The following is a 25240-nucleotide window of genomic DNA, read 5'->3' as shown; positions in this document are numbered from 1 at the left end:
AACTACTTAGGAAAACTTATTTAGAGTAATATAAAAGTACATAGGATTCTCAGGTATAAGTCTGTTATAAAAGCAAAGTAATTCAACTTTCTGCATATTCAAATCTCAGGTGCTTCACGACCTTACATTCTTCTGACAAAGACAGTGGTTTAGACTGATAATTACTGAAGACGCTTTCATATCTTGTTTTACAGGGCCTTTTCAGAAACTTTGATGATGCCTTCTTGCCAGTTCTTCAGCCCCATTTAGAGCAACTTGTGGCAGACTCCCATGAAAGCACCCAGAGATGTGTAGCTGAAATTATAGCTGGCTTAATAAGAGGTTCTAAACACTGGACATTTGAGAAGGTGCTGAAGTAATATTTTTTAGTGGTTCATGAAAGTTAAGGAAGAAGTTTGAATTATTGAACAAATTAGATGTATGAAGTTGAGGGCTTTTAATGTGTTGCCTATGCCCAAGAAAGGACTGGAAAATGTTGCAACACCTAGTCCTTCATTGCCAAACTTTGAGCACAATTCATAGTTTGGTTTGGTGCTTGTATAATAGTAGGTGTTAGTAAAATGCTTCAAGATTTAAGAACAGTTTGCTAGTAAGGAGATAGCAGAGCTGTCATGGTGCTTATGTCCATCCTAGACTGTTACATCTTTATTTAGTCTAGACCTAGCTGTCTAGATTATCTTTAAATGAGTTTCTATGCTGAAAAATAATTCTGGGAAAATTGGTTCCTTAATAAAAAGTAAAAAATAAATTTTAAAATGGGGGGAGTCAGGGGGAGCGGGCAGGCAGGGTCAGTCCTTGGGTGTACAAGACTGCTATCCTACCAAAAGCAAAGTGTATGCAGTCTTTGATACACTTGCACTGAAATCACCATGAAAATGGTGCGTACATAGTCCACAAGATTTCTGAACACCTTGTAAACAAACCCAACATGATTCCTGAAATCTTACCTATGATAGTATTTTTTTCCTTTCATAAATGTGGTACTGTAGCTGCTTCCAGAATCAGTATTGTTCTTCCATGTTTTGAAAAGACGGAAGGATTTGGGTTCACAGAGATTTAGATGGCTGTTTTGTTCTTCAATAGCCAAATCTTGTCTTTTGCCTTTTTGCTGAGCAGGTAGAAAAACTTTGGAAGCTTCTTTGTCCGTTGCTTCGAACAGCTTTATCCAACATTACGGTGGAAACATATAATGACTGGGGCACATGCATAGCAACCTCCTGTGTAAGTACCCCATATTTAGTCTTGTAAAGCTATATCCAGATGGTAAAATTCTACAGATAACATCTAAATGAGAGTTTTATGAACTGAGGTATGTGGATATTTTATCAGCTCAGTCTGAGAACTGTAAATACAGTATAAAAATAACATCCATTTTAAATCTCATAGCTTTTTTTGACATCTTACTCTCTTCTGCCCTTTGCAGACAAATACAATATTTTAGAAAGGAAATAAAGTATTAGTTTTCTTTTAAGTATTTTAGAAGAGCTGCATACAGTTAGTGGGTGATGTTAATGTGTGTGTAGTGTGTTCAATTTTTGTGGGAGTTTTTGCACTCAGATTATAGATTTATTCTTGCTTTAATAGTGTGCAGCTTAGCATTATGCTGTGAAAACTAAACCTTAAGTTATCTTCTAACATACAGTAAGATTTCTATATGCTGTGATGGACTGGAAGTTGTGGTGTTTGAAAAGCAGGGTAAATGATAGCCACAAATCTCTTGATCAGTAATCCTTTGAAATCAGTCAGCAAAATTCAGCATAGTTTGTTAGCCAGAACGCTGACAATTAATTAGCAAAATTCAGACGGTATTATTCATATATGCCAAAAATGAAGTTAAAATTTCTTCTATTATTCTCACTGTATTTACCAAATAATTAAAACTGTTTGTAGTTTCAATGGGTTTTCCTTGTGTTGAGGTTCATTGTGGAAAGATACTTAATTTTTCACTTGCTTAATAGAATAAACCGAAGGGTTGCAAAAAAATCTCTGTCAAAACTGTCCTTGTTTATACATCACTTATATTTTTTTGAAATCCCTGATTTGCTTATATCTCTACCTGTTTATTTTCAGGAGAGTAGAGATCCTAGGAAACTGCACTGGCTGTTTGAATTGCTGTTGGAATCTCCATTGAGTGGTGAAGGAGGATCATTTGTAGATGCATGGTAAAATTAATTTTTAGTGGTTTATTGTGGCTGAATAAAGAAGGAAATAAAGCATGGATAAAATGCATTGAGAGCATGTTGTGCCAGCTGGCTTGTAGAAGCAGGGAACAAAAATGCTGCTTTCCAATTAGCTTTTCCCACACAATGGCAGTTCCTTCATTTTTTAAAAAAACGTAATTAAATCTGCTTAACAGAATGTGAAGGTTTAGAACTGGTGTAGCAGCAGTGCTGTTGTGTCGTTTTACAGCTTTACCGATCTTTGCATGCAACTCACGCAAAGACGCTTTTGTGCATTAACACACACAAAACATTCCAAAACAAGGCGTGGAGGGGACTGGGGAAGGAAGGAACAATTTTGTATGACTAAAGCTGTTCTGATTCCTAGCCGACTTTACGTACTGCAAGGTGGCCTTGCACAGCAGGAATGGAGAGTACCGGAGCTATTGCACAGACTGCTAAAGTACTTGGAACCTAAACTCACACAGGTTTACAAAAATGTCCGAGAGAGAATAGGAAGGTCAGTGTTCTGTTCTGCAGTTCTTTGGGTTTTTTTTCCTCTTCCTTTTATTTGAGTAACTGGATATCTAAATAATTACGCTGAAGTGGATTAATACTGGTAATAGAAATTACATAGATTATTCTTAACAGACTTGTTTCAGAAACTTCAGATGACTTCTCTGGTTTTGTCTTTTATTGTATGTGGCCTCTTATGTATGATATATCTAAAGCTCTTAAAATCCCCAACAAACAAATAACCCACCCAGCACCACCAAAACCTACCAAACACAACACTCCCCTTCACCCAAAAAACTAACCACCCCATCCCACAGCCCAAATTTACTGTGTTGAAGCTTTAATAAGCCATAAATATACAGGGGGTCCTTTAGGGAGCATTTTAGTGACTTAAAGCTAGTTGAAGATCTGTTTGCAGGTGGGGGAGGTTGTAGCTTGGTGATTATCTAACCCTGCTTGATTTAAATATCTATGAAGAGGCTATTTGAAAAACACTTGTTTTTTAAATAACTTCAAAGATAAGAGGAATTTTTTTATAAATATTAAAGTTCCAAGTTCAGTAGATTGATCTCGGATCACTTTTAGCTATGTTCTCTAGAACAGTAGTCATTCTAACTGTAGCTTCTTGCTTTCTTTGTTGGCTTTATTAGTGTTTTGACCTACATATTCATGATAGACGTTTCCTTGCCAAATACTGCTGCAACGAAATCTCCTCGTGTCCATGAATTTACTGCTCGGATACTTGAAAATCTTAAACCCCTCATGGAAGCAGATGAAGAAATTCAGAATCATGTTATGGAAGAAAATGGAGTTGGTGAACAAGATGAGCGAACTCAGGGCATTAAACTCTTGAAAACTAGTGAGTTACTTGATGAGGTTAAGAAGTGGGGGGTGTTTTAGGAACTGATGATTGCAGTCTGAAAATCATACCATTGCAGTACATAATTTCTCCTCTCAGATCTGTGCTGCAGTAAGGTACATGTTTCAGCGTTGGGGGTTATAAAGTCACCTTTACAGGGTCAAACTTAACTGAGTATAGGTCCACTCTAATGTGTGAAAATCTCACAGGCAAGTCTTGCAGTAAATTTGGTCTATAACTTGTTTTGGGATTATTGCTATTTTTATCTTCTTAATCAGTGTTCATTTCTCTCTATAAAACAGTTCTGAAGTGGTTGATGGCAAGTGCAGGGCGGTCCTTCTCTACAGCTGTCACGGAGCAACTCCAGCTTTTACCCTTATTTTTCAAGGTATATGCTTTAATTGCTCCTTTATTAGTTATGTTTGATTAAAAATGGATACTATGTAACAAAGTTATAAGGGACTTCATAAATTAAAGAAACCTATAATGGTAATAAAAACATGCATACCAAAGAAGCCTGAATTATTTTTTTGTGCTTATGTATGTTTGCAGCTGGTAATGTAGCCTGTTAAATGGTTTCCTGACAACGATTTGTAGGTGAATGCCCTGTATAGGTGTAACTTGGGGAGGAAAAGTGTTTAAATCATGAATGAGTTTATGTTGTTTCTATTCTTATCTTTAGTTGTTTTCTTTTGTTCCATGATTATACAATTCTTTCTAAAGGGCAGTACTTTTTGTTTTTCCTGGCACCTCTAATCCTCGTATTCTTTTATGAAGCTAGGTCATTCAGTGCTACATATCTGAAATAATACGTTATTTGCATGCTCCAAAGCCTCTGTCTTTGTATAAACATCAATCAATTATCCAGTAATAATGTATGTGACCACAAAATAAAGGTTTGCTTGTGTGAAAGTGAACTTGAAATACTGATAAAGCTTTCTCTCAGTTTTGGACCTACATCTAAAATACTAAAGTAATTGGATTTGTACCAGAAGAATTGCAATGGGGAGCCAAAGTCTTAATGGCACCCATTTAATCCTCCTCAAGACCTTCAGTCTAGCCATACTGTTTAGATAACTAATACATGGTGCAAGGAACAAGGATCTCTTGATTCTGTTAATATTTTTTCCCCGCAGCTTATTGCTCAGAATATTTTAGTGTCACATTGATTGCTTTTTCTAGTTAACTTAATCTTTCGGCATTATATTGATTGTATTTTTCCTAGACAGCTGTGCTTTCATGAGATTGAACTTTCTTTCAGGATTTTGCTGTTAGTAGTGTTTATTTACTAATACTACCCTTTTTTCCCCCTTCACTTATCTTGTTCTGTAGATTGCACCAGTAGAAAATGACAATAGCTATGATGAGCTCAAAAGAGATGCTAAGATGTGTTTGTCATTAATGTCTCAGGGTTTGCTGTATCCTCAGCAAGTGCCTTTGGTACTTCAGGTGCTAAAACAAGTGAGTATGATCTAAAAAGCTTAAAGCTTCTTGTTATCTGATGCAGTCTGTGCTGCTTTTTTTTAATGTATTTTTTTAAAAGATTATACAATAATTGTGATTTGAAGAGAATCAAATACTGATTTTCTTAGAGTTGGAAGCAAAGAGTTTATTAGAATAGTGGTTTAAAACATTCTTAGAAACAGTAAATGAGTTTTGTTTAGTGTCCTACTTCCAGGCATTTAAACAACTTGCATTTTGACAAGAAATAGAACAGTATATTAATAAATTAAAATCTGGTTCAGTACTGGATGAATTTTAGACAAATATGCCTCCTCATGAGCATAATGCAAAATCCAGTTTCAAAATTATATGTCTATCACATGTATAGATGATATAAAGATCATATAAAGAACAGCACTTGAATCTCTGCCTTTTTATAGTTTTACAGTATATTTATCAACTGCTGCTGCTTTCTGAAAAACAAAACAAATGAATATGCACCCTTGTATTGAAAGGTTCATTCTGTATTCTGCTTTTCATGCAAGAAACGCTTTTTTTTTTTACTCTAGTTATTAAAGAGTGATCTACAGTAGTAAAACTACCTATTGTAAAATATTGGTGTAAGTTGTACGCACAGCCAGAACACTAACTGCAGTGTTGCAGTCCAGGCTGCACCCATGCCTGACACTGTCGATAATTTGGACTTCCATTAGGACATGGAAATCAAAATAAACTTTAAAACCTTGGCTTTCCAAATCCATTGTATAATATATATATATTCGAGCAGAACAGAATTTCTGTTTTATTTATATCTGCTTTGTGACTGATGTCAGGAATGAATCAAAGGGAGAAAGTTTCCTAGTCTTTTACAGTATTGGGTATGTGCTAAATAATTAGGTATCTGTTAAATAACAGTATGCTTTGGAAGTTAAGTCTGTAAAAATTATTTTCTAAATAACGATTGCCTGCTTTGGAAATAAGAAGAGTGTATGAAATAGAAATATCTGAATAAGGCAAGTTATTTGCAGCTGTCCCCAAAAACTTTTTCTCAGACACTGTAGGCTTTACAACAGGTAGCTACTTTCTTTCACATTCTTGCTTTTTCACACTTACTTATTTATACTTGTAGACAGCAAGAAGCAATTCTTGGCATGCTAGGTATACCATATTAACCTACCTCCAGACCATGGTGTTCTACAATCTCTTTATCTTTCTCAACAACGAAGAAGCAGTCAATGACATTAGATGGCTGGTTATAAAACTCCTGGAAGACGAACAGCTTGAGGCAAGTAATACCTTTTCTTGAAATGCTTTGTTTCACATGACTGAATTCATGCCCTTGTCAAGTTTTATGAGAAAGCTAGCAGTAGTAAGTTAATACAGCAAGTATTTCTAGCCTAGCATTCTTCCTACTGTCAAAATACAACCAGCTTTATAAGATTTATTTCTTTCGTATTCCTTTTTTTCTTGTAATATTTCATTCCAGGAAAAAGCTGTTCAGAAAATCCTTCATTAGTGATTTTTAAAAGTTCCATTGTTCATACTTTTTCAACAGAATTGGAATATTGCTTTGTCTCATTCTTGGTTTAAGTACAGCTGAAACAGGGATATTATCATTTTACTACAAATTCTAGCGTGGACGTTGGTTGAAAATTCAGTTTTCAACCCTTGTGAAAACTGTATAAAACCACTATTTATTACTCTACAGATCTGCTTCCCATTTAATCACAGCAGCTTATTAATGAAAAAAATACCTTTGTTTGCTACATCCAGCTTACAAAGGAAGTTGGGTTTTTTTAGTTACAAGTAGATTTTCCTTACTTTTGTGAAAGATGCTTATATAATAGGACAGAATTTGTCTAGCAGATACTGCTACTGATGCTCTTACATGATTCAAAAATACAATACTTTGTAAGCTTACTTGTCAGTCTGGCAAGTTTTTGTGCATCTCTTGAACTAGTGATACTTCAGTGTATAGAAATGGAAGGAGCTAAAATCCGAAATCTTGACTGCGGTACATGTGTACTCTTAGAAATGCTACCAGGATCTGAAGTGTTTTCTCGAGGGGAGGCGGGAAGAAGGCCTGATGTGAATCATTTGATGTGAATCATTGAGCCTTGTTTGTCAGGCTTCCAAAAGCTGGGGCAAAATCACAGAAGTATTCTGTTCTGTGTCACTAATTCACAGAACTGAAGGCTTGTATTAAATTATGTGAATTTAAGTATGTTTGATCGTGTTCAAGCATAGTGAAGAATCTTCAATGTTAACCTCGAGTCTGTACCATTTCCCCTGCACCATTGTTTTCACTGGTTTTTGTGCTGTTGGCAAATATCAGCGAAATGCTACTTTTGGGTGCTTGGATGCTATTTTCCTTCTGGAAGAAAGAGAAGATTCTGAAGTGTGATACACTTCTGCCAAAACAAAGATCCTGGTTTCGGTCTTCCTGCAGCTGCATCTAAAACAGTAGTTATACCTGAGCTGTGAATCTTGCTTTTGTGAACCGTGAATTGGAAACAAATTAAAATTTCTGGCTTCAAAGGCTTGACATTACAGTCTCTGTAAGTGCATGTAATACTTGAAGAACAGCACTTAACTACTCGCCCAAGCATGCAGATTTCAGTCTTCAGATGAGCTGTCTCGTGTCTTTCATGTCACTGTTTGTTATAATGAGCTGGAAAGCAACAGCTTGCAGTCCTAGATAAGTTGTTTCCCACACCAGCTGGAACACCTCATAATCTCAATAATTTTGAAAAATACCTTTTTTCACTTTAATACAGTTTATCTAGTTATTTTAAATGTACAAAATTATTCCTCTGCACTACAGAGATGCAAATCAAAAAAGCTTATCTATGCACATAACCACTTATGATCGTGTTGTTACCATGGAAGCTTCTACTTTGAAAAGTAGTCTTTTTCTTTCTTGATAATAACTGGCAAGATGCAGTGTTTTGCAGAGCAATTCCTCCGTATTTGTTTAATGCTGGATTTTGAAGATGAGAATCCCTAGCTTTAACTAGTATTTGGTGTCTTCACCCTGCAGAACTGAGATTTTGGTTCTTGGTTTTAAAGATAGGGCTGGGTTTTTGCTTATTTTGATACAAAGATGCCAGACCTGATGATCCAGCCCATCTTGTGCTTTGTTTTAATATACAGTTTGCACTTCCAATATTGCTAGAATTACAGTTCTCAAATATCCTGTTGATTTCATATTTTTTCATAAAACCATTGCAACAGACTTTGGCAAATGACAGTATCAAATGACCGTTCTGAATGTCAAACAGCAACACGACTGCGATACAAAGTGAATGTGGGTCACAGGACAGTTTGGCTTCTGCCGAATGCAAATTTCATGCATCCAGCTTCCAGCATGGGTCTCTAGAATTGAAGGAAGCTGTACCTAAATGGTATTGTGGGAAACGCTCGTTCTGAAAGTCGGAAGAGTCATGGAGCTGATGGAGTACCGGGGATGTAAGAGCTAATGTGACCCTGCAGCTGATATATGGAAGAAGTATAGAGTCCTGATCTGTGTATGGCAGTATAACGCCATTGAGTATCGTGTCTAATTCTTATGTCATACGGACAGTTGGAGAGAGCTGCAGGAATGGTTTGAGTTTGGGAAGGCATGTTTTGCATTAAATAATTCTGTTTACTCAGAAGTAGTGGAAAAGTGAAAATTACTATATTCAGCTTGGAGTTACAGTTACAGTGATAACCTGGTTAATCTGAAAGCATCTTTCTCAGTTTTCTCAGTCATAATATGATCTAGGAAGCTGTCAGGGTAGGTGCTTCATATGTTTCTATTTTTATAAATCAGTGTACTGTATACATAGCACTCATGCCTTGATAAACATTTTTCATATTACACTGCAATATTACGGTAATGGAAATATTTTCTCTTTGTATAAGTAGCCCCTTGCAAGTGCTGCAGCGAGGTTTTGCTTGTGCTGTTCAGTGGTTTTTTTCTGATAATTGTTAGTTTTGTGACCTTGGTCAGTCAATTCTGACAAAAAAAAAATCCAAAATAACAAACCTAAACTCCACACTTGATTGGGAAACTATTCCTGTGCTGCTACTCTGTAGTTTGTATATTTTCTAAGTCATCATTTGGGTATGATGATCTGTAAATTAGTGTCAGATTTGATGAATTACTAGTTTGTTAACATGTGATTTTAAAGGCTTTCCTTCTAGGTGCTCCTTGCAGCAAGTGTTTCTTTTAGTTTATTAATTTAGAAATGAAAGTACTTTTTAATACAGTGAATAGTGATGTAAAATGGGTACAGTTCACTTGGGAGCTTGCTCACTTTACAGCCAAGCTTCTTTCTATTCTGGGTCTTGGGTTAGCACATCGTGTTTCATTTAATAGCATAGTTCTTAAGAGACTCACAAATTGCTGATAAACAATACTGGCAGACTTTCACTTCGTACTTTTTTATGCTGTTAAAAAAGTAGATCACGTTTGAATAATATATTGTGGAAATTTAAATGGAACAAAGTGAAGTCTCAAGAGCTTATTGTTAACTTACTATGTTTAATTATTGCAGCACTTGCAGCTATACTTATTGCTTTGTGGAGGTTCAGAACATTATGTTCAAGAATATAATTTATTATAATGTGCTGCATTGGACTCAGAGTGTTGGTAGGTGTTTCTATTCCAGATAGACAAATGTTCCATTTACAGTTACGTGTAGCAGTATGTTCTTACCAAAAAAAATTGGTGACTGCTGTGAGCATTTCAACAAGTTGATTCGGTTTTCAAGTCTGTGTTTGTAGGGTTTTGTCTACCTGCGATTATTGAAATTAAAGTGAGGTTGAGGGGCTCCAGTTTAAACATGGTCTTACAGTTCTGTAACTTTATGGTTTTAGGAGATTTGAGTACATGAGATAAATTAGTAATACTGGTGGGGTTTACCGCTAGTATTACTTTTAAATGTAAGTGACTGAGTTGTCTCTACTTGTGATCAACTAACAATGTCTTGTGGCTCTTGTAGAAAGGAACTGAAAAGGAGATTAATAACGCAATTTAGTCATCTTGCTTGGGGTTTCTCTGTTACAAAAGGAAGAATATTTTTCCAAGCTGGAATTCTTTTCACTACCTCAATAAAAACAGAGCTGCTACTCAGGACAACAAAGTAAATAATGCTGGGGTGTTACAGACCAGAATTGTTGGCTGTAAACCACTGAAGTTAGTTATCATTGCTTATTAATCCAGCATCTGTTGTATCTCTCAAAGAATTCTTGTGCTGCAGGTAGAACAGAATCAGCTTTGTCTCATAAACATACCTTCTGCCTTCTCTTGGAAAAGCTCTTCTGCTTTTGTCAATTCTAATGTCTCCACCTACATTTGAGGGGGGAAAACTAAATGCTTTTGAATAAAGTATACTTTTTTTTCCTTGGTAAAACTGATGTTAATACAGAGACTATTACAAATTCTGTAAAGTGAGTTTGATTATTTGGGCTGCTGCATTTTGATCTCATTCAAAGTCTGTTTTTAAACTTTCCAAAGCTAAGCTAGTCTGATACATGTCTTGACAACGGAGTTACATTCTATTATTTGCTTGAGTAATAGGTCACTTTCTGACAGATTACTTGAAGGTAGTTCTATATATGTTACAATAGAACTATGTTTATGAATTTGTAAAGAGCCATGTAGTAAACTACTAGTAGTTAATGAACTATGAGATAACAGGATAGTATTTTAAAAGACTTTTCTTGGGCAGAGTTTGGTAACTTGGCCTAACTGGATGTGCTTAAAAGGATAGTAATAGCATAAACACTTGTTTCTTGCTGTGCATGTGTGCTTAGTAATTGTGCCATGTACTCTCTCTGCTCATAGGTGAGAGAAATGGCTGCTACCACACTAAGTGGTCTGCTACAGTGCAATTTTCTCACGATGGATGGGCCCATGCAGACCCATTTTGAACAGCTGTGCAAGATGAGGTTACCGAAAAAACGAAAGCGAGACCTGGGTTCAGTAGTGGATACAATTCCTTCTGGTGGTAAGAAAATTGCTTCAGAGACTAAACCCATGCATGTTGATAGCAGGTTATGGAGAAATAGATTTTTTGTGCTACAGTTAAATGCTTATTCTGCAAGCACTCCAGATGGAATAGGATTTGTCCTGTGGTTAAGTAATATTTAGAAAAATCAACATATACTTAGAGAAACATAAAGAAACGTAAGGCTTGTTGCCCAAGCAAATGTTTTTCCTTCCTAAGTATTCATAAACCATAATGGTAGATCACTTGTTCTTATGTACCTTATTGTCTGTTTCTGTGTATGGAGTATAGATCCTAATCTTTAAGTGCTTTAAGAATTTGATTTACAGTGTAAATGATTAATAAGAATACACTACTAACAAAATAAGTGAATAATGTTTTTTATTATTTATTCTTACTAATTTAATAATAAATTAGTTAATTTAATAATAAATTAAACTAATTTATTACTTTTCCAGAATTAACACTAAAGAGATTTCTCTTTCCCATGTGCACAGTTCACGTAGTTAAGAATGCAGATGATGAGGCATAGCTATTTATTCAGTAAATAAACTTTTTTAGCTGTCATAACGTAATTTCACTCCTTACCTTCTATTTGTTAGCAGTGTGCAGTTTTTATTCTTAAAAAAAAAAACCAAAAACCCAGCACGCACACATACAAACAAAAAAACCAAAACCCCTTAGTGAATCTTAGGAACTTTGGCTTCTGGCCAAACAGTTGGTGCATCTGAGTCATTGATGTGACGCAGGACTGGGTTTCCATATTGTCAAATAGCTCTGGAATTTGAGAAAACATTCTTGCATGCAGAACATGGAGAGGTAGTTCATAAGCTGTTTTACTGAGTAGAGGGTAAGATGCTTTGAGAGAAGGAAGCTCATTTGAAATGTTTATGAAGTATACAGCAGTTGTTAATTCTTTTACACATTCTTCCATTAGAAATGAAAGATAGAATCAGAGAATGAATCTCTGACTCTGTAGGAAAGCAGAAGCAATTTGGAGATCTATACACTTGTGTGAATTTGACTATATGGTCTGTAGAACTATCTGGTTTTCTGCAGAAGCTAGAGATCTCTACTTTGGCAGGGTGGGTTTTTTTTTAATTCAGGGTTGAAACCATATGTTATTTTAATTAGATTGTCTCTGTTTAATATGTTAGACTCTCTTCAGTCATTCCCATCACTTAAAAATAGCCTTATTTTCAGTGATAACCATTTTTAAGTTTGGCTGTGTCATTGAGGAATGTCTTAGACAATATAGTTGCACCTTGCCAAATGTAAATTAATATCCTGCAATTGCAGACTTGGTTAAACGCCATGCTGGTGTGCTGGGACTTAGTGCGTGTATCTTGTCAAGTCCGTATGATGTACCCACCTGGATGCCACAGCTCTTGATGGATCTCAGTGCCCATCTTAATGATCCTCAGCCTATTGAGGTAAAAATACTACTTCTTCTATTCAATATAACACATCTAAAATACACTTCGCTTATTCTTAGTTTCCCTTTCCTAGAAGAAAGCCAGGAACCTATTAAGAAAAAGTTTCTGCTGCTTTTTCTTAAATGGCTTCAAATACATTTTAAGTCATGGACTGCTTTTAAGTATTTTTCTTGTGGTAGTTCTGTCCTTGCTTGCAAATCTAAAGCATAAACTGAAAGCTGCAAGAGCAACTATATCTATAATGAGGAAATAGTCAATAAGTCTTTTCTAATTAAAAATATCACTTCTGTGCATGCCATTCTAGAAAATACCAACCTGAACCAAAACAGTCACTCTGAAATTTTTGAAAAAAGATTTTATAAGCAGTCCAAGAAACAAGTCTGTATTGAAATAGTTACCTGTAACACTTCTTTTTTTTTTTTTTTCTCTCTCCCTATTTGGTTTTATTTACCTTTGCTGTTTTAACCAGAGTAGTGAGCTTATGGCTGAAGAATTCCTTAGATATAACAAACTTTGCTGTAGTGTGTTCTACTGAATCAAGAAACTGAAATGATGGGACTTTTCTTTTGTTAATTTAGTAATATGCTTGGCCTCATTCCCCAGAGCCCATCTAATAGTTGCAACTGCTCAAAGACTTTGCTCTACTCAACAGTTATTTTTGTTGTATTCAACATCTGTTTTGTCCTGGAGCTTAAATCCATAACTGATACAGATCAATGCTGATTGTCTGCTATGCAGATGACTGTGAAAAAAACGCTGTCAAATTTCCGGAGGACTCATCATGACAACTGGCAGGAGCATAAACAGCAGTTCACAGATGACCAGCTACTAGTGCTTACTGACCTCTTGGTTTCACCGTGCTATTATGCTTAGATAGGTAAGATGACTTGTTTTGATGTAAATTGATGGAAACATCAGTCTTAAGAAATCTACTCTAGCTCTCCAGTCTAGCATGGAGAGTGTGGAGGAATCCTTCGCTACAGGGAAAATGCTGCAGCCAAATAAGCCCCTTGCACCTCCAGTGTTCAAGAACAGATTTTTTTTTTTTTGGTTGAATGCTGTCCATCTTTCTGTGTGTCCCTGTACTACGCTAATCTTTTGCTAAGACACACTTGTTTTCTTGACGATTGATGTTCCTTTTCTCCATTTTCTGCCAGTTGGCTGCCTTTTAAATGCCTGGCAGTTTCACTAAAGGCAGAAGGTATTTGCTGCTCTGTACTCCTGATGCCTGTGAGGACTTTAGCCTGCCACCCAGTCCAGTGTATCATCTACATCTCACGATGGGGAATGACTGCTACCAAACGGTTCTCTCTTCCACATTATGGCTTTTCTACCAGGTCTCTTCACACAGGCACGTCCCCAAAGAGTGAATCCATTCCTGGAGTTTCTCTTTGTTATGCTACAAGATTCTGATCTCTGTTGTATTGTGATGTGTTGTGACAGTATTCCAAGAGAAGTTTCAATTGATATTTTTGTTTTGTTCTGTGGTAATAGCATGAGGCAATAATCTTGGTTTGAATTCTTTCTTCTTTCTTCTCAGGTTTCTCCTGGAAAAAATGAGGATGTAGGAACCTTTCTGTGAAATAAAGGAAACTCAAAGAAATCTGTCATTTAGGAAACTCTCTGTTGGAAATCCTGATGCCTAATCAAACCCACTTTTAAAAACAAACATAAATTCAAAAATAATTTCACCTCCCCAGGGAGCAGCTGTGGGAGCCCCACAGTATCTTTTGTAACTGCGTTTGCAGAGCCTGATCATGAGTTTATTGCAAGACCCTTCTTCTTGGCCTGCATTACACATCTGTCTTGTTTCTGCTTTCTTGCACACAGTGACTTAAACTGCACATTTCTTATCCTCTTTTTCTGACCCTTCTTCCCAGACGTTTCTGACATCAAAGATATGCAGAACCAGAGAGTGCTGCAAACCAGAATATTCTGAGTGAAGCTCTCCAAGTCTGTTGATGCAACTTCTTACCTAGTCAGTATATACAAATACCAGGAACCTGTCTTTCTCAGAGTTTATTTTTCACTACTTGGATTTCAGTGCCCATCAGGTGACGGGCTCCGTATCATTCAGACCACCTCAGGGCAGGATTGCCTTTTTGTACCTTCCTTGTCAAAATGTAAATAGCTGCTCTTCTCCGTGCAGTATAGATGATGGCAGGACAAAACGTGGGGAGTGAAAGCTCTTACTGCCTGGCCAGCTCTTCGTAGATAGCTTGGCCACGTGTGGAATAAAAATCTATGATGATCTGTGTATTTTAAAGGGTGAAAGACTATGGGTGTTTCCACATAATTAGGGCCCACAGATATGAAATTATGGACTATCAAGTGATGGCTGAATTCACGGTGTGGAAAGGCACTGAATGGCTGACTATTTTTGACAGTGTATTCTCATAAAGATTGTCACTGTTTGAGCAAGCATATCTTGTTCGAAGATTGTGGAAGCTCTGTATTTTTTTGCCTGCAGCTTTGTTCAGAGACTGATATGTATTGGCTATTTAACAACATGTGTAATATGTGTTACATAGTTGTAAAAGACTGTATAAATTGTAGAGGCATTGCATTGACAAAACATTGTACAGTTTGCAACCTTTTACATAACACCATTGTGAGATTAATTTGTAAAGATTCATACTTAGATGTTACTACAGTAGTAGTTCTGGCTTTTGTATCAAATCAAATGCCATTATTAGTTTTTTAAATTATTTTCTTTAACAGAATATCTCTTTATGTCTGAAAGGCAGAGGTTTTGTTTTGGTTTTCTGGTATCTCATTATTACTATGTCTCATTCATATTTTAATGCAACACTTGTGGCCATCTCTGAATGCTGACATCACATATCTAGCGTGATAAGCTCATAGAATGTGAGGTACACTGAAATAATTCATGCACTGGTGTGTGTTTCAACTTTCATGCAATCCTACAGGAGCACTGATAGGTTTTGAGTGATCTACCTGCTGAGTCTGTGGCTCGTTCCAAACTTCAAAGCACAGCAGTGATCCTGGTGCAGTATTTAACGAGTGTCAGCACACAGATGTAACCACTGTATAGCGTAGTGCCAAAATTATTATTATTTCAATTGTGTACGTAGTTTAAGACCCAATAAATGGACTGTTTGTAACATCTGCATTTTTTTTATTATTTCTAAAGTGGAAATTTCTTACTTTTGAGGTGTTAACTTGAGGTTGTTTACTGTGCTTTTTAGCTTTTTGTATGAGGCATGTGTGTGTTGTGGGATTTGGCAGCAGGTTAGGGCAACATGAAGGATTAATTAAAGATTTACTTCTAATGGTTGGGAAACTAGCTTTTATATTTATGTAAAAATATCTTGTACCTGGTGAGGCTTGCCAAAAAACTTACAAACTTCTGAGAAGTACACTTAAAATTGGAGAAACTGTTTTGAGGTGGAGGGGCTTTTGCCAATAGAAGTAAAAAAAACCTTTAAAAGTAATGGAGAGTATTTGCTGCAGAGGATCATCTTTATGTGTTGGCTGACAAAACTGATGGAGCAGATACTCTATGTTCTGTTCTGTGTACACTAAGGGCAGCTAACTGTACGGTCCAGCTCTGCTGCTTTTGACTGTATCTGGGAGTTTCTTTTCTTATATGTCTATAGCCGAAGGATAGCTGGAACTGGTTGCAATGTTGAGGATCCAGTGCTCTGTAGAGAATCATTCTGTAGCTAGAGCTATGGTGACAAGTAGGTGGTATTAATTCACAGTAGCTCTTTATAAATCAGCAATGAATTACTTGATCCAAACAGATTGCCTGGAAAATAAGGGTACCTACCTATGGTAGTGCGAGTGAACTTGTACTAATTGACTTTTTGTGGGCCAAAGATTGTTAGTCTCCCATTCTGAGAATGTGGGAACAATTCTTAGTTCTTCATCAAATACTGTGATTCCATTGCTACTTTTATTCTGTAACTTCCCCCAAGCAAAATACATATGTAATGAGTTCTGAGCTGTCTGTCACTTTGATGTCTTATGCTCTCTTTTCCCTAAAGCCTTAGAGATGAAAAACTGCAGTACCTCAGTCTGGAGAGGGAGGAAATTTCTAGTGTGAGAAGAGAGAATTTTTCCCCTTGGAAAAATACCTTGGAGATGGTCTGGTAGCCTTGATAGCCTTAGTGACCACGTGTCAGTCTGCACAGACAATTTTGGTGACCACCACTGTTTGACGCGCCAAAGAATGACAGTGATGTAAGGTAGAATTCATTTCTTGGGAGGTTTGGGTTTGGGTTTTTTGGTTTGGTTATGGTGGGGTTTTTTTTTGTTTGCTTTGCAATGACTTACTGTTCAGTGACTATCTTGCTGGAGTATTAAGCGAAGTGATCTCCCAGATTTCCATATATATTTGTGCATGTGAAAACCTGCTGAAATCACAGCATAGACATGGTGTTTATTTTGATAAAAGCGTATAAGAAAGTTATCAAGTGAGCAAATAAGACTTTTAACTTGTGCTTTTGGGTGGCACCACAAACTCGACGTTGGTGGATTGTGTTGTTCACGTGTTGAGCTAATTGGTATATGGATTGTTTAAAAAATGAAAAAAGTATGAAGGTCATTATTTCTGATATGGTATATTAGAACTGTATTTTTGTGTCCAGGTATCTGCCCTCTCATCCTTTTTACTTCTTTACCAGGCTGCTGGGAGTCCTGTGCTTGGTACACGTGGATGATGTCTCCTGTCAGTTTTTCACAGTTAGGCATCCCCAGCATCCCACACTGCGTTCAGTCTCGCACTTTCTTCCACAGCTTCAGACTTCCTGGAATCCTGCAGCAGAGACTCCAGCTTCCTTTTCCCCTGTGCTGTGGAAAACACAATAATCTGGTAAGATGTAAAAAGGAATATAAACCAATTTATCAGTAGAAAGTTTTGCTGGCCATTGTCCTTGCAGGATTTTAACTTTAACTGTCTGGAATTACCAGCTAATTTGTTTTACATGCTCACTGGTGGCGTGCAGTAACTGGAAGGCAACTTCTGTGGATTTAAGCATCATAAAATACTCGCTGTACATAGTCATGTTGCAGCACAAGCTCTGGAGACTGAGATTTCCAAGAAGGGGGCAGGGGAAGGAATTTCACTTGAAGCTGGTCTAGGCTTCTGGGTTGTCTGCAGGCTAGAGGTAGCCATGCTCCAGGGAGGTGGGTTTGTGGTGGTTAATCCAGCAAGGTCCTCAGGGCACTAAGGCAGCAGTAGTTTCAGCCTACTGCAAAGCATTGGTTCTTTGATGACAGAAGAAAATTAAACTGTGTGTGGAAGAGGTAGAATACTGCTGAACTACTTAAGGCAGTGCAAACGGGTTACAAGCCAGTTGTTGGTTTGCATGGAGGGTTTTTTTCTCTCTTGGTCAATAGGTGCTTCTCAGAGCTATTAAGAGATATTTAGAAGGGAAAGTCCATGTGGTGAGTGGGGAAAAAAGGTTAGTAGTATTCTCCCTGGGAAGGAGAGTGACTCTTAGCAAAGGACTCTTGAACCAAGAGTTCTCTCAGCCCAGAGAAAAGCTGAGACTGTTGCCTACAGAGATTATCAGCAAAATTATCTTTGATTTCTGATGGATTAGAGCACAGTGCTTAGAGGAGTTAGCTGCATCCTAACAAGGCTGAATTTTTCAAAGGGCAAAAAGGAGAGGGAGCTTTGCTCGCTATGGCTTTTCTAATTCTAGATTAAATGGCTTTTTCCACAAAAGGCTTGTGGAAGTTCGGCCTACTTTCCCTGCCTGGGCTCTCAGCACTGTCGCTGCTGCAGGTATTGTGTAGTAATTACCTGAGCAGATTTTGTTGCTAGAGATGGAGCTGGACACCTGCCTGCCTTGGGGAATAGTGAGGGGTACTGGGAAACACGAGGTGCAATCATTTCTGATTGGCATACTGAGGAAAAACAGCAGTAAACCAAATAAATCTGTTTCGGCAATAAGTGAAGTCAGATTAGTGGTAAGTCTAGGTTGATGCTTGGGCCAAGTCACCCAGAAAAGATTCTGTTAAAGAGTATCAGTTAAAAGCTTTTATTTATTCTCTCCTGGCTTTTATTTCTGATTTTCTTTGTTAATTTCCCTTTTTATTATCCCACTTTCTTTTCCCTACAACTCTCTTGTTAAAATCATCAGGTACTGTTCTTAGGCTGAGATGGGGGCAGGTTTCCGCAGTTAAAAGCAATTTCGACTTTGTGTGGTACACCTCTGCAAAACTTGACACTGTTATAAAAAATGTTATGGGAACACGCCTTCTCCATGTCTGACCAATATTTGAGAAGCTTGATAGTACTGGAGAGTGCTGGGTTTTTGAATGAATTAGTTTAAAGAGAGGCTTAAGAGCACTGCACAGAAGTTAATACCTTAGCCTCCTGGGCAAGGTGCTACAAAAGTTGCTCTGGGATTCCTGCCTTGCAAAACAGGCTTTCTTCTACTGCTTTCCTTCCCCACCTCAAGCTGCTTTGGCAGCTCTTTTTAAAAGAGGCAGGCCAGCGAGAGGCTTTGCTGTGCCAAAGGGACCGTGCAGCCTTTCCTGCTCCCATGGAGATCCTTTTAGCCTCGGCTTGTTCCCTTCTCCCCGAGTAGAGGCCCTGTGTTCAATGACCTCTTGCACTCGCCACCTCCTGCAGCGTCACTGGCATGATGCTGAATGCCTGCGGCCACCCGCAGCATTTCTCAGCATGCACCACCAAAGCGCTACCCAGCTTGGGCTTTTCTGCTGAAATGTTTGAGGCTCTCGGGCTATAACAAGGAACACCTTTTCCTTCATTTCGAACTACAGTTAGTAACTATAGAGGGGTAAAACCAAAAAACCACCCTTGTTCCTCATGGGCCTGCTAAACACTGCGTTAATGAAATGAGTGACAATCTAAACCTATCACTAATAGAAAAATACAGACTTTTCTTTTTGTTACTTTGCACATAACTAGCTCTAAAACGGCTAACTTTCTGTAAGGCCCAAATCTTAACAGTTTTGACTCCGAAATCCATTTTTCAGCATCTCAGGTAGGGGTTTCAAAAGCATGTGAGAGATCAGTCTCAGTCTTGGTAGCTCCTCTCAACCCTATGAACTTGCTAAGAACAATCCCGTTAGGCATATGAAGCCTTATTTCTGCATGTGTGCTTCCACCTGCTCATCTAGTAACTGTAGGAAGTTAAGAAGTCTTAACTCTGGTCATCCAAAGCTGAGCGTTTGGCCAAATAACACCTGGAATCACACAGACCTTCCCACCTTTTTTAAAGGGCTCTTGTTTTGCGAAGTGTGTTACTACTACTATGTTGTTGGCCAGTGACACCACAGAAATAGTCGTAGCCTGATGTCGACTTGGGGATTAGACATGGCGTGAAACAGAGGTCAGGTTTTATGCGGTGTCTTGCTTACAACTGACGTGCATTGCCTGCTCTGAAAGGAGGTGGATATTGTGTGCACCTAAGTTTCACATGAAGCACAGTCATCACTGTTTCTTCAGTGTTAATCACTTTGAAGTAATTCACTCTTGCATTAGGCTGGTATTTTGTCAGCCTTGTTTAATCAATCACACAACTCGATGTGCTCTGATGTTTGTAAATAAGAAAATTCAAGGAGGGGCATCCCAGCTTCTCAATGAAAAAAACCCCTCATGCTCAGTAGGGCTAGGATTCAGCCACAGAATTCAAATTAACCATGACTGGAAAGCACAGATTTAAGTAAGAGTGAAAATAAAAGCGGTAGCCAAGCTGAGAGAGAACATAGCTTGAAGCCACAGGAAATCGTGGACATCATGTTTTGGTTTTTGGACTTTTTCCCTCCTCCTAGTTTACCCCTAGGAGTAAACCAGCCCATGTGCAGCTAGTTTAAGAATAAAACAAAGGCAAAACTCACCTGATGGATGTGCCCATATTGCAAGGCACTGTTGCAGCCGGCTCTCACAGCTGCTGGCATTTCACTGCCACAGACCTGGATAACAAATCTGGCCTGATTGCCAGCTGGGAGTGTGTTTACCACGCATGGCTCATAGGCCAGGCTGCTGTTGTGAGTCATAAGTTTATAAAAAAAAAAAATTGCTCTTAGTTTTAGAAAGAAATGTGTTGAAAAATAAACGAGCAGGTACCACTGACAAGCTTTCAGATGTCAACCTAGCACTCTTGTTGCTGTCTTGATGGTTCTACAAAGGACTACTGTGCTTCTGCATGGTTTCTGGGGGTAGGGGAAGGTTATTAGGACAATACACAGATATATGCATATATAATGAATTTATGTAGAAATGTACAGTATAAGATGAGTGCCTGTGTGTGAGTCAGAAATACTGGGTCTGCTGTATTTTCATAGCACTCTTCTGCCTTGCCTGGATGGGCTTTCACCTCTTCCAACTGTATTTCCAGTGTGTGATATTGATGTCCCTCGGCTGTCTGTCCGTGACAGCCGTACTGGCTCGGGGAACGTGCACTCAGTGTTGCCTCATCATCAGGCCCGTCTAGGTATTTCAAAACGATCCCTTTAAGTGCTCAGATATCCAGCACTCTCCCATCGCTTTAAATTGCAGCTACTGGATTTGTGTTGGTAGTAGTTGGCAGTAAACAGATAAATAATACAGATTCCACAGCCCCCGGCCCCATGGGGATATGGAAGATCCTTGGCCTTGGATCCCACGTCTGAGTGAAGGGAAAGGGCGTTTCTACCCCGTGTAAGGGTGCAGTGCAGAAGCAAACCTGCATTAAATCCTGGTGCTGAGCAGGGTTTGGTTTGGGGCAGGTGTTTTGTTGGGACCGTCCCCTTGGAGTGCCCAGCCGTCGGCTCGGTGTCCTGCTGAGGGCACGGTCCGGCACGGCGCGCAGCAGGACGCCCCGCTGCGGCTCCTCGCCCGCCGGGGAAGGCTCGGGGTGAGCCCGCCCCGCGGCGCGGCTGCCCGCTGCCGGGCCCTGGCCGGCCGGCGGGGGCTGGGGGGACCCTCCCCACGCTGCAGCCACCCAGAAGGGCCCGTAGGTGTGGGGGGGCCGCGCTCGCCTCCCGAGGCACAAGCGGCAGGGCCGGAGGGCACGGCACCGCGCTGCGCCGGGGCAGGTCGGGGGGGCGCTGGGGCAAATGCCCCGCCGCAGCGGCGGTCAGCGCCAGCACAGGCTGCCCGGCGGGGGGGCGGCCGAGGCCCGCAGGCGTGGCGCTGGGGACGCGGGGACGCGGCGGGCCTGGCAGCGGCGGGCAGCTCGGCGGGGCCGGCGGTGGCGCCGGCCCGAGCGGGGCCGCCGGGGGAAGGAAGGCCCAGCGGCCCCGGGCGGCGGCCGGGCCCCCCCGCTCGCCGGGCGCTGGGCCGGGCGCTGCCCTGCGGGCGCAGGGGTGCGGGGCCGCCGGGCCCGGTGCCCGCGGCTCGGCCCTGCCCCCGGCGGCGGCGGGGCGGGGGCTGGCGGCGGGCGGGCGGGCGGCGCCACGGCGGGGGCAGCCCTGAGGGAGCGGCGGCGGCGCGGCCCGTGCGTACTGCGGGGCGGCGGGAGCCCCCGCTCGGCCTCGGCGCGCCGGGGCGGGGGGATGAACGGGAGCGGGCGGCTGCCGGCGGGGGGCGAGGCGGGGCCCCCCGGCTCGGCGCTGCTGCCGCTGGGCGGGAACGGCAGCGCGGGCGGCCCCGCCGAGCTGCGGGAGGGCACCCACGCCGCCACCCTGGCGGCCTGCGCCTCCCTGCTGGCCCTCGTCTTCTGCCTCGGCTCCTACGGCAACCTCATCGTCCTGCTGTCCTTCTTCGACCCGGCCCTCCGCAAATTCAGGACCAACTTCGACTTCATGATCCTCAACCTCTCTTTCTGCGACCTCTTTATCTGCGGGGTGGCCGCCCCCATGTTCGCCTTCGTCCTCTTCTTCGACCCGGCCCGAGGCGTCCCAGGCACCTTCTGCTTCACCTTCCATCTCACCAGCTCCGGCTTCATCATCATGTCGCTCAAGACGGTGGCGGTCATCGCCCTGCACCGGCTGCGCATGGTGCTGGGGAAGCAGCCGCACCACGCTGCCTCCTTCCCCTGCACCCTCCTCCTCACCCTGCTGCTGTGGGCCACCAGCTTCACCCTGGCCACCCTGGCCACCCTCAGGACCCGCGGCTCCCGCCTCTGCCTGCCCATGTCCAGCTTCACCAGCGGCGAGGGGAAGGTCATCCTCTACCTCTACGTCACCGACTTCATCTGCTGTGTGGCTGTTGTTTCTGTCTCCTATGTCATGATAGCCCGCACCCTGCGACGCAATGCCCAGGCAAGGAAGTGCCCGCCCGCAGTGGCCACCGAAGCCCCCCGCCCACAGTCCTTTGCAGGGCCACCAGCCACCAGGGCACCTGCCCTGTACAGGAACCAGAGCTACGGTAAGGCACGGCGCGCCCAGGCGCACGGCTATGCCAAGCGTCTCGGCCAGCCGCTGGCGGCCACCACCAGCCGGCTCCAGCTGGGGTCGGCCGTCAACCTGTCCACGGCCAAAGACTCCAGGGCAGTGGTGACGTGTGTCATCATCGTGCTTTCTGTCTTGGTGTGCTGCCTGCCCCTGGGCATCTCCTTGGTGCAGGACATGCTCTCCAGCAGCGGCGGCTTTGTTCTCTACCAGTTTGAGCTGTGCGGATTTACCCTCATTTTTTTCAAATCTGGATTAAACCCTTTTATATATTCCCGCAACAGTGCAGGACTTCGGAGACGAGTCCTCTGGTGCCTGCAGTACGTGGCCCTGGTCTTTTTCTGCTGCAAGCAGAAGACGAGGCTTCGGGCCATGGGGACAGGCAGCCTGGAGGTCAACAGGAACAAGTCGTCCCACCACGAGACTAATTCTGCATACATGTTGTCTCCAAAACCTCAGAAGAAGTTTGTGGACCAGGGCTGTGGCCCCAGTCACTCTAAGGAGAGTGTGCTGAGCCCTAAGGCTTCTGTCGGGCATCAGCACTACGCACAGAGCAGCTCGACCCCCATGAACACGCGGATCGAGCCCTACTACAGTATCTATAACAGCAGCCCTTCCCAGGAAGTGAGCACACCAAATAGCTTACAGCCGGTGAACTCGACTTTGGGCTTTGCCAAGTCCTACGTTGCCATGCATTATCACACCAGCAACAACTTGGGGCGGGACTGTGACAGTGCTGCCACCAAGCAGATACCCGTGCCCTCCGTGTAACCGTAGGGGAGAGGGTTCTGGCCTAGCTGATGCAGTGGGTCCCCTTACTTGCTGTTCATTATTATCCTGAACTCGGTGATAACGGTACTGCTGCCAATTAAGAAAAACACCACTGATGTTAATGTCCAGCTCTTTGCGTTTGAAGCAAATACTCGGATACTACTGTGAGGTTTTACCAATTTTCCGTGGCAAGTTAAAAAGGGCAGTATTTCAGGTTTCTGTTTGGAACTGTTAACGTGAGGGTGGTTTTGTTACTGAATCTTACTGCTGGACAAGCAGGGAAAAAAAAACAAAGCAAGCGCTATAACTGCAATTCATTATGTCACGTAGCAGGATCCCTCGGACAACAATCTGGGCGCACCAGAAGCGTTACCTGTTAAACTTTTATAGTTGCCATATTTTCAAGAAGGAGGAATTGGGAGGATGCTTGGTATTACGATATTTAAGTTTAAAATCTTTCTGTTGCAGGAGGCTAGAAGGATCAGTGGCGTTTTGTTGTAGTGAGTGTCAGTAGTAATAAAAGTCCTTTCTGTTCGCAGGGTGAAATCCTTGTTCCATTGAGGTAAATAGTAAAATTTCCATGATCTTTAGTTGAAGTCTAGGATTTTGGTCTTGGCGTCCTAAAGCAGGATGAGGCATTTCACAAACAGCTGTTCTGTTGCTGCTGGGGAAGGACTTCTGAGAAATCTTGTGGCACTGAAATCTCTGAAGTATGTGTGTGCTCACACATCTGTGTATATATATATAAATTTCTGCTGTACGTTTAAGGATCGGTGGCATTATGTATCCCAAAATAATATATTTGGAGAAGTATTTTGTCTCTGATAGAAGTAACTGTGCAATACCTAATTACAGGTTTTACTCGAGGATAAAGATGAATATGGCAATACTACGGAACTGGCACGCTGTTAGTAATGCAGTCTGCTTGGAGTTTCCTAATACGTAAACTGTTAGGCAAAGAGACGTGTTGCCGGTTGCTCTTTTGTCTGTGACTTCGTATAAAAGTGGGGACTGGGGAGATTCGGCTGTGATATTCCTGGCAGGTAGAACTGACAGCTGTTAACGTTCTTAAAAACAGAATGACCATATAGCAGGGTGAGTACAAGTTTTTGCGGTTTTCTTTAAGAGGTCTAATGGCAGTTTGATGTAAGATTAATAATCAGTCTACTTACAGACTGTGTTGGTCTATGCAGCAAGCAAATAACAGAAGTTAATTATTTTTTTTTTTAAATCTGGCCATTTGTGTTGTGTCATGTGCTGTGGGAATTCCATATGAAACAGAATGATTTGGAGGCATTTAAATTCATGACAATTGCTGCTTTAAGTGGCCAGATCTTTTCAAAATAAGCACTCAGTCACCTTTCAGCTTTGATGGGCTTCAGCAGAGCCTTAATATCTCTGAAATAATCATGCTACAGACTTTTTGGTGCCTCATTATAGGAAAATGCCACATCTTTAGCAAAATTACAGCAACAGAAAGATGATTTCTTGTTTTAGAAAAAAAAACGACAACAAACATTCACATCATCACTGTGTGTAAGTTGTTGGGTTTAGGTTATTTAACTAAACTATTTTCAATGTTTTCCTGGAAGACTTACTACATTATGAACACTGTTCTTTGTTTAACACTTTGAATTTTGATTAATTTTGAATAATTCAAGACAGCTTTCTTGCAATAAAATGGATGTGAACGAGTTTCTAATAGAAATGTAAAATTGAAATTATTTCCATACATTTTTTCTCTCT

The 25240-nt window shown here is 41.0% G+C and overlaps 2 protein-coding genes across 2 annotated transcripts in view; both read left to right on the top strand.

The window, feature by feature from the left end:
- Nucleotides 1-15534, top strand: part of PSME4 (proteasome activator subunit 4) — a 74135-nt gene extending 58601 nt beyond the window's left edge. Inside the window, exons 36-47 of the mRNA XM_080408363.1 lie at nucleotides 195-347; nucleotides 1117-1221; nucleotides 2071-2162; nucleotides 2548-2679; nucleotides 3326-3534; nucleotides 3837-3922; nucleotides 4867-4995; nucleotides 6107-6262; nucleotides 10811-10973; nucleotides 12273-12406; nucleotides 13148-13286; nucleotides 13950-15534. Coding sequence (XP_080264489.1) covers nucleotides 195-347; nucleotides 1117-1221; nucleotides 2071-2162; nucleotides 2548-2679; nucleotides 3326-3534; nucleotides 3837-3922; nucleotides 4867-4995; nucleotides 6107-6262; nucleotides 10811-10973; nucleotides 12273-12406; nucleotides 13148-13282 — 1494 coding nt within the window. The 3' untranslated portion in view covers nucleotides 13283-13286; nucleotides 13950-15534. The remainder of the gene's footprint in view (nucleotides 1-194; nucleotides 348-1116; nucleotides 1222-2070; nucleotides 2163-2547; nucleotides 2680-3325; nucleotides 3535-3836; nucleotides 3923-4866; nucleotides 4996-6106; nucleotides 6263-10810; nucleotides 10974-12272; nucleotides 12407-13147; nucleotides 13287-13949) is intronic.
- A 133-nt stretch (nucleotides 15535-15667) lies between these two features.
- On the top strand, nucleotides 15668-25188 carry GPR75 (G protein-coupled receptor 75). The gene has a single exon (XM_080408369.1). The coding sequence runs from the start codon at nucleotides 21449-21451 to the stop codon at nucleotides 23492-23494; it is 2046 nt and encodes a 681-aa protein (XP_080264495.1). The 5' UTR covers nucleotides 15668-21448; the 3' UTR covers nucleotides 23495-25188.
- Nucleotides 25189-25240: the final 52 nt, after the last annotated feature.

The sequence above is a fragment of the Falco punctatus genome (genome assembly GCF_963210335.1).
Source record: "Falco punctatus genome assembly, chromosome: 12".
Classification (NCBI taxonomy): domain Eukaryota; kingdom Metazoa; phylum Chordata; class Aves; order Falconiformes; family Falconidae; genus Falco; species Falco punctatus.
This window is presented reverse-complemented; position numbering and strand designations above follow the sequence as displayed.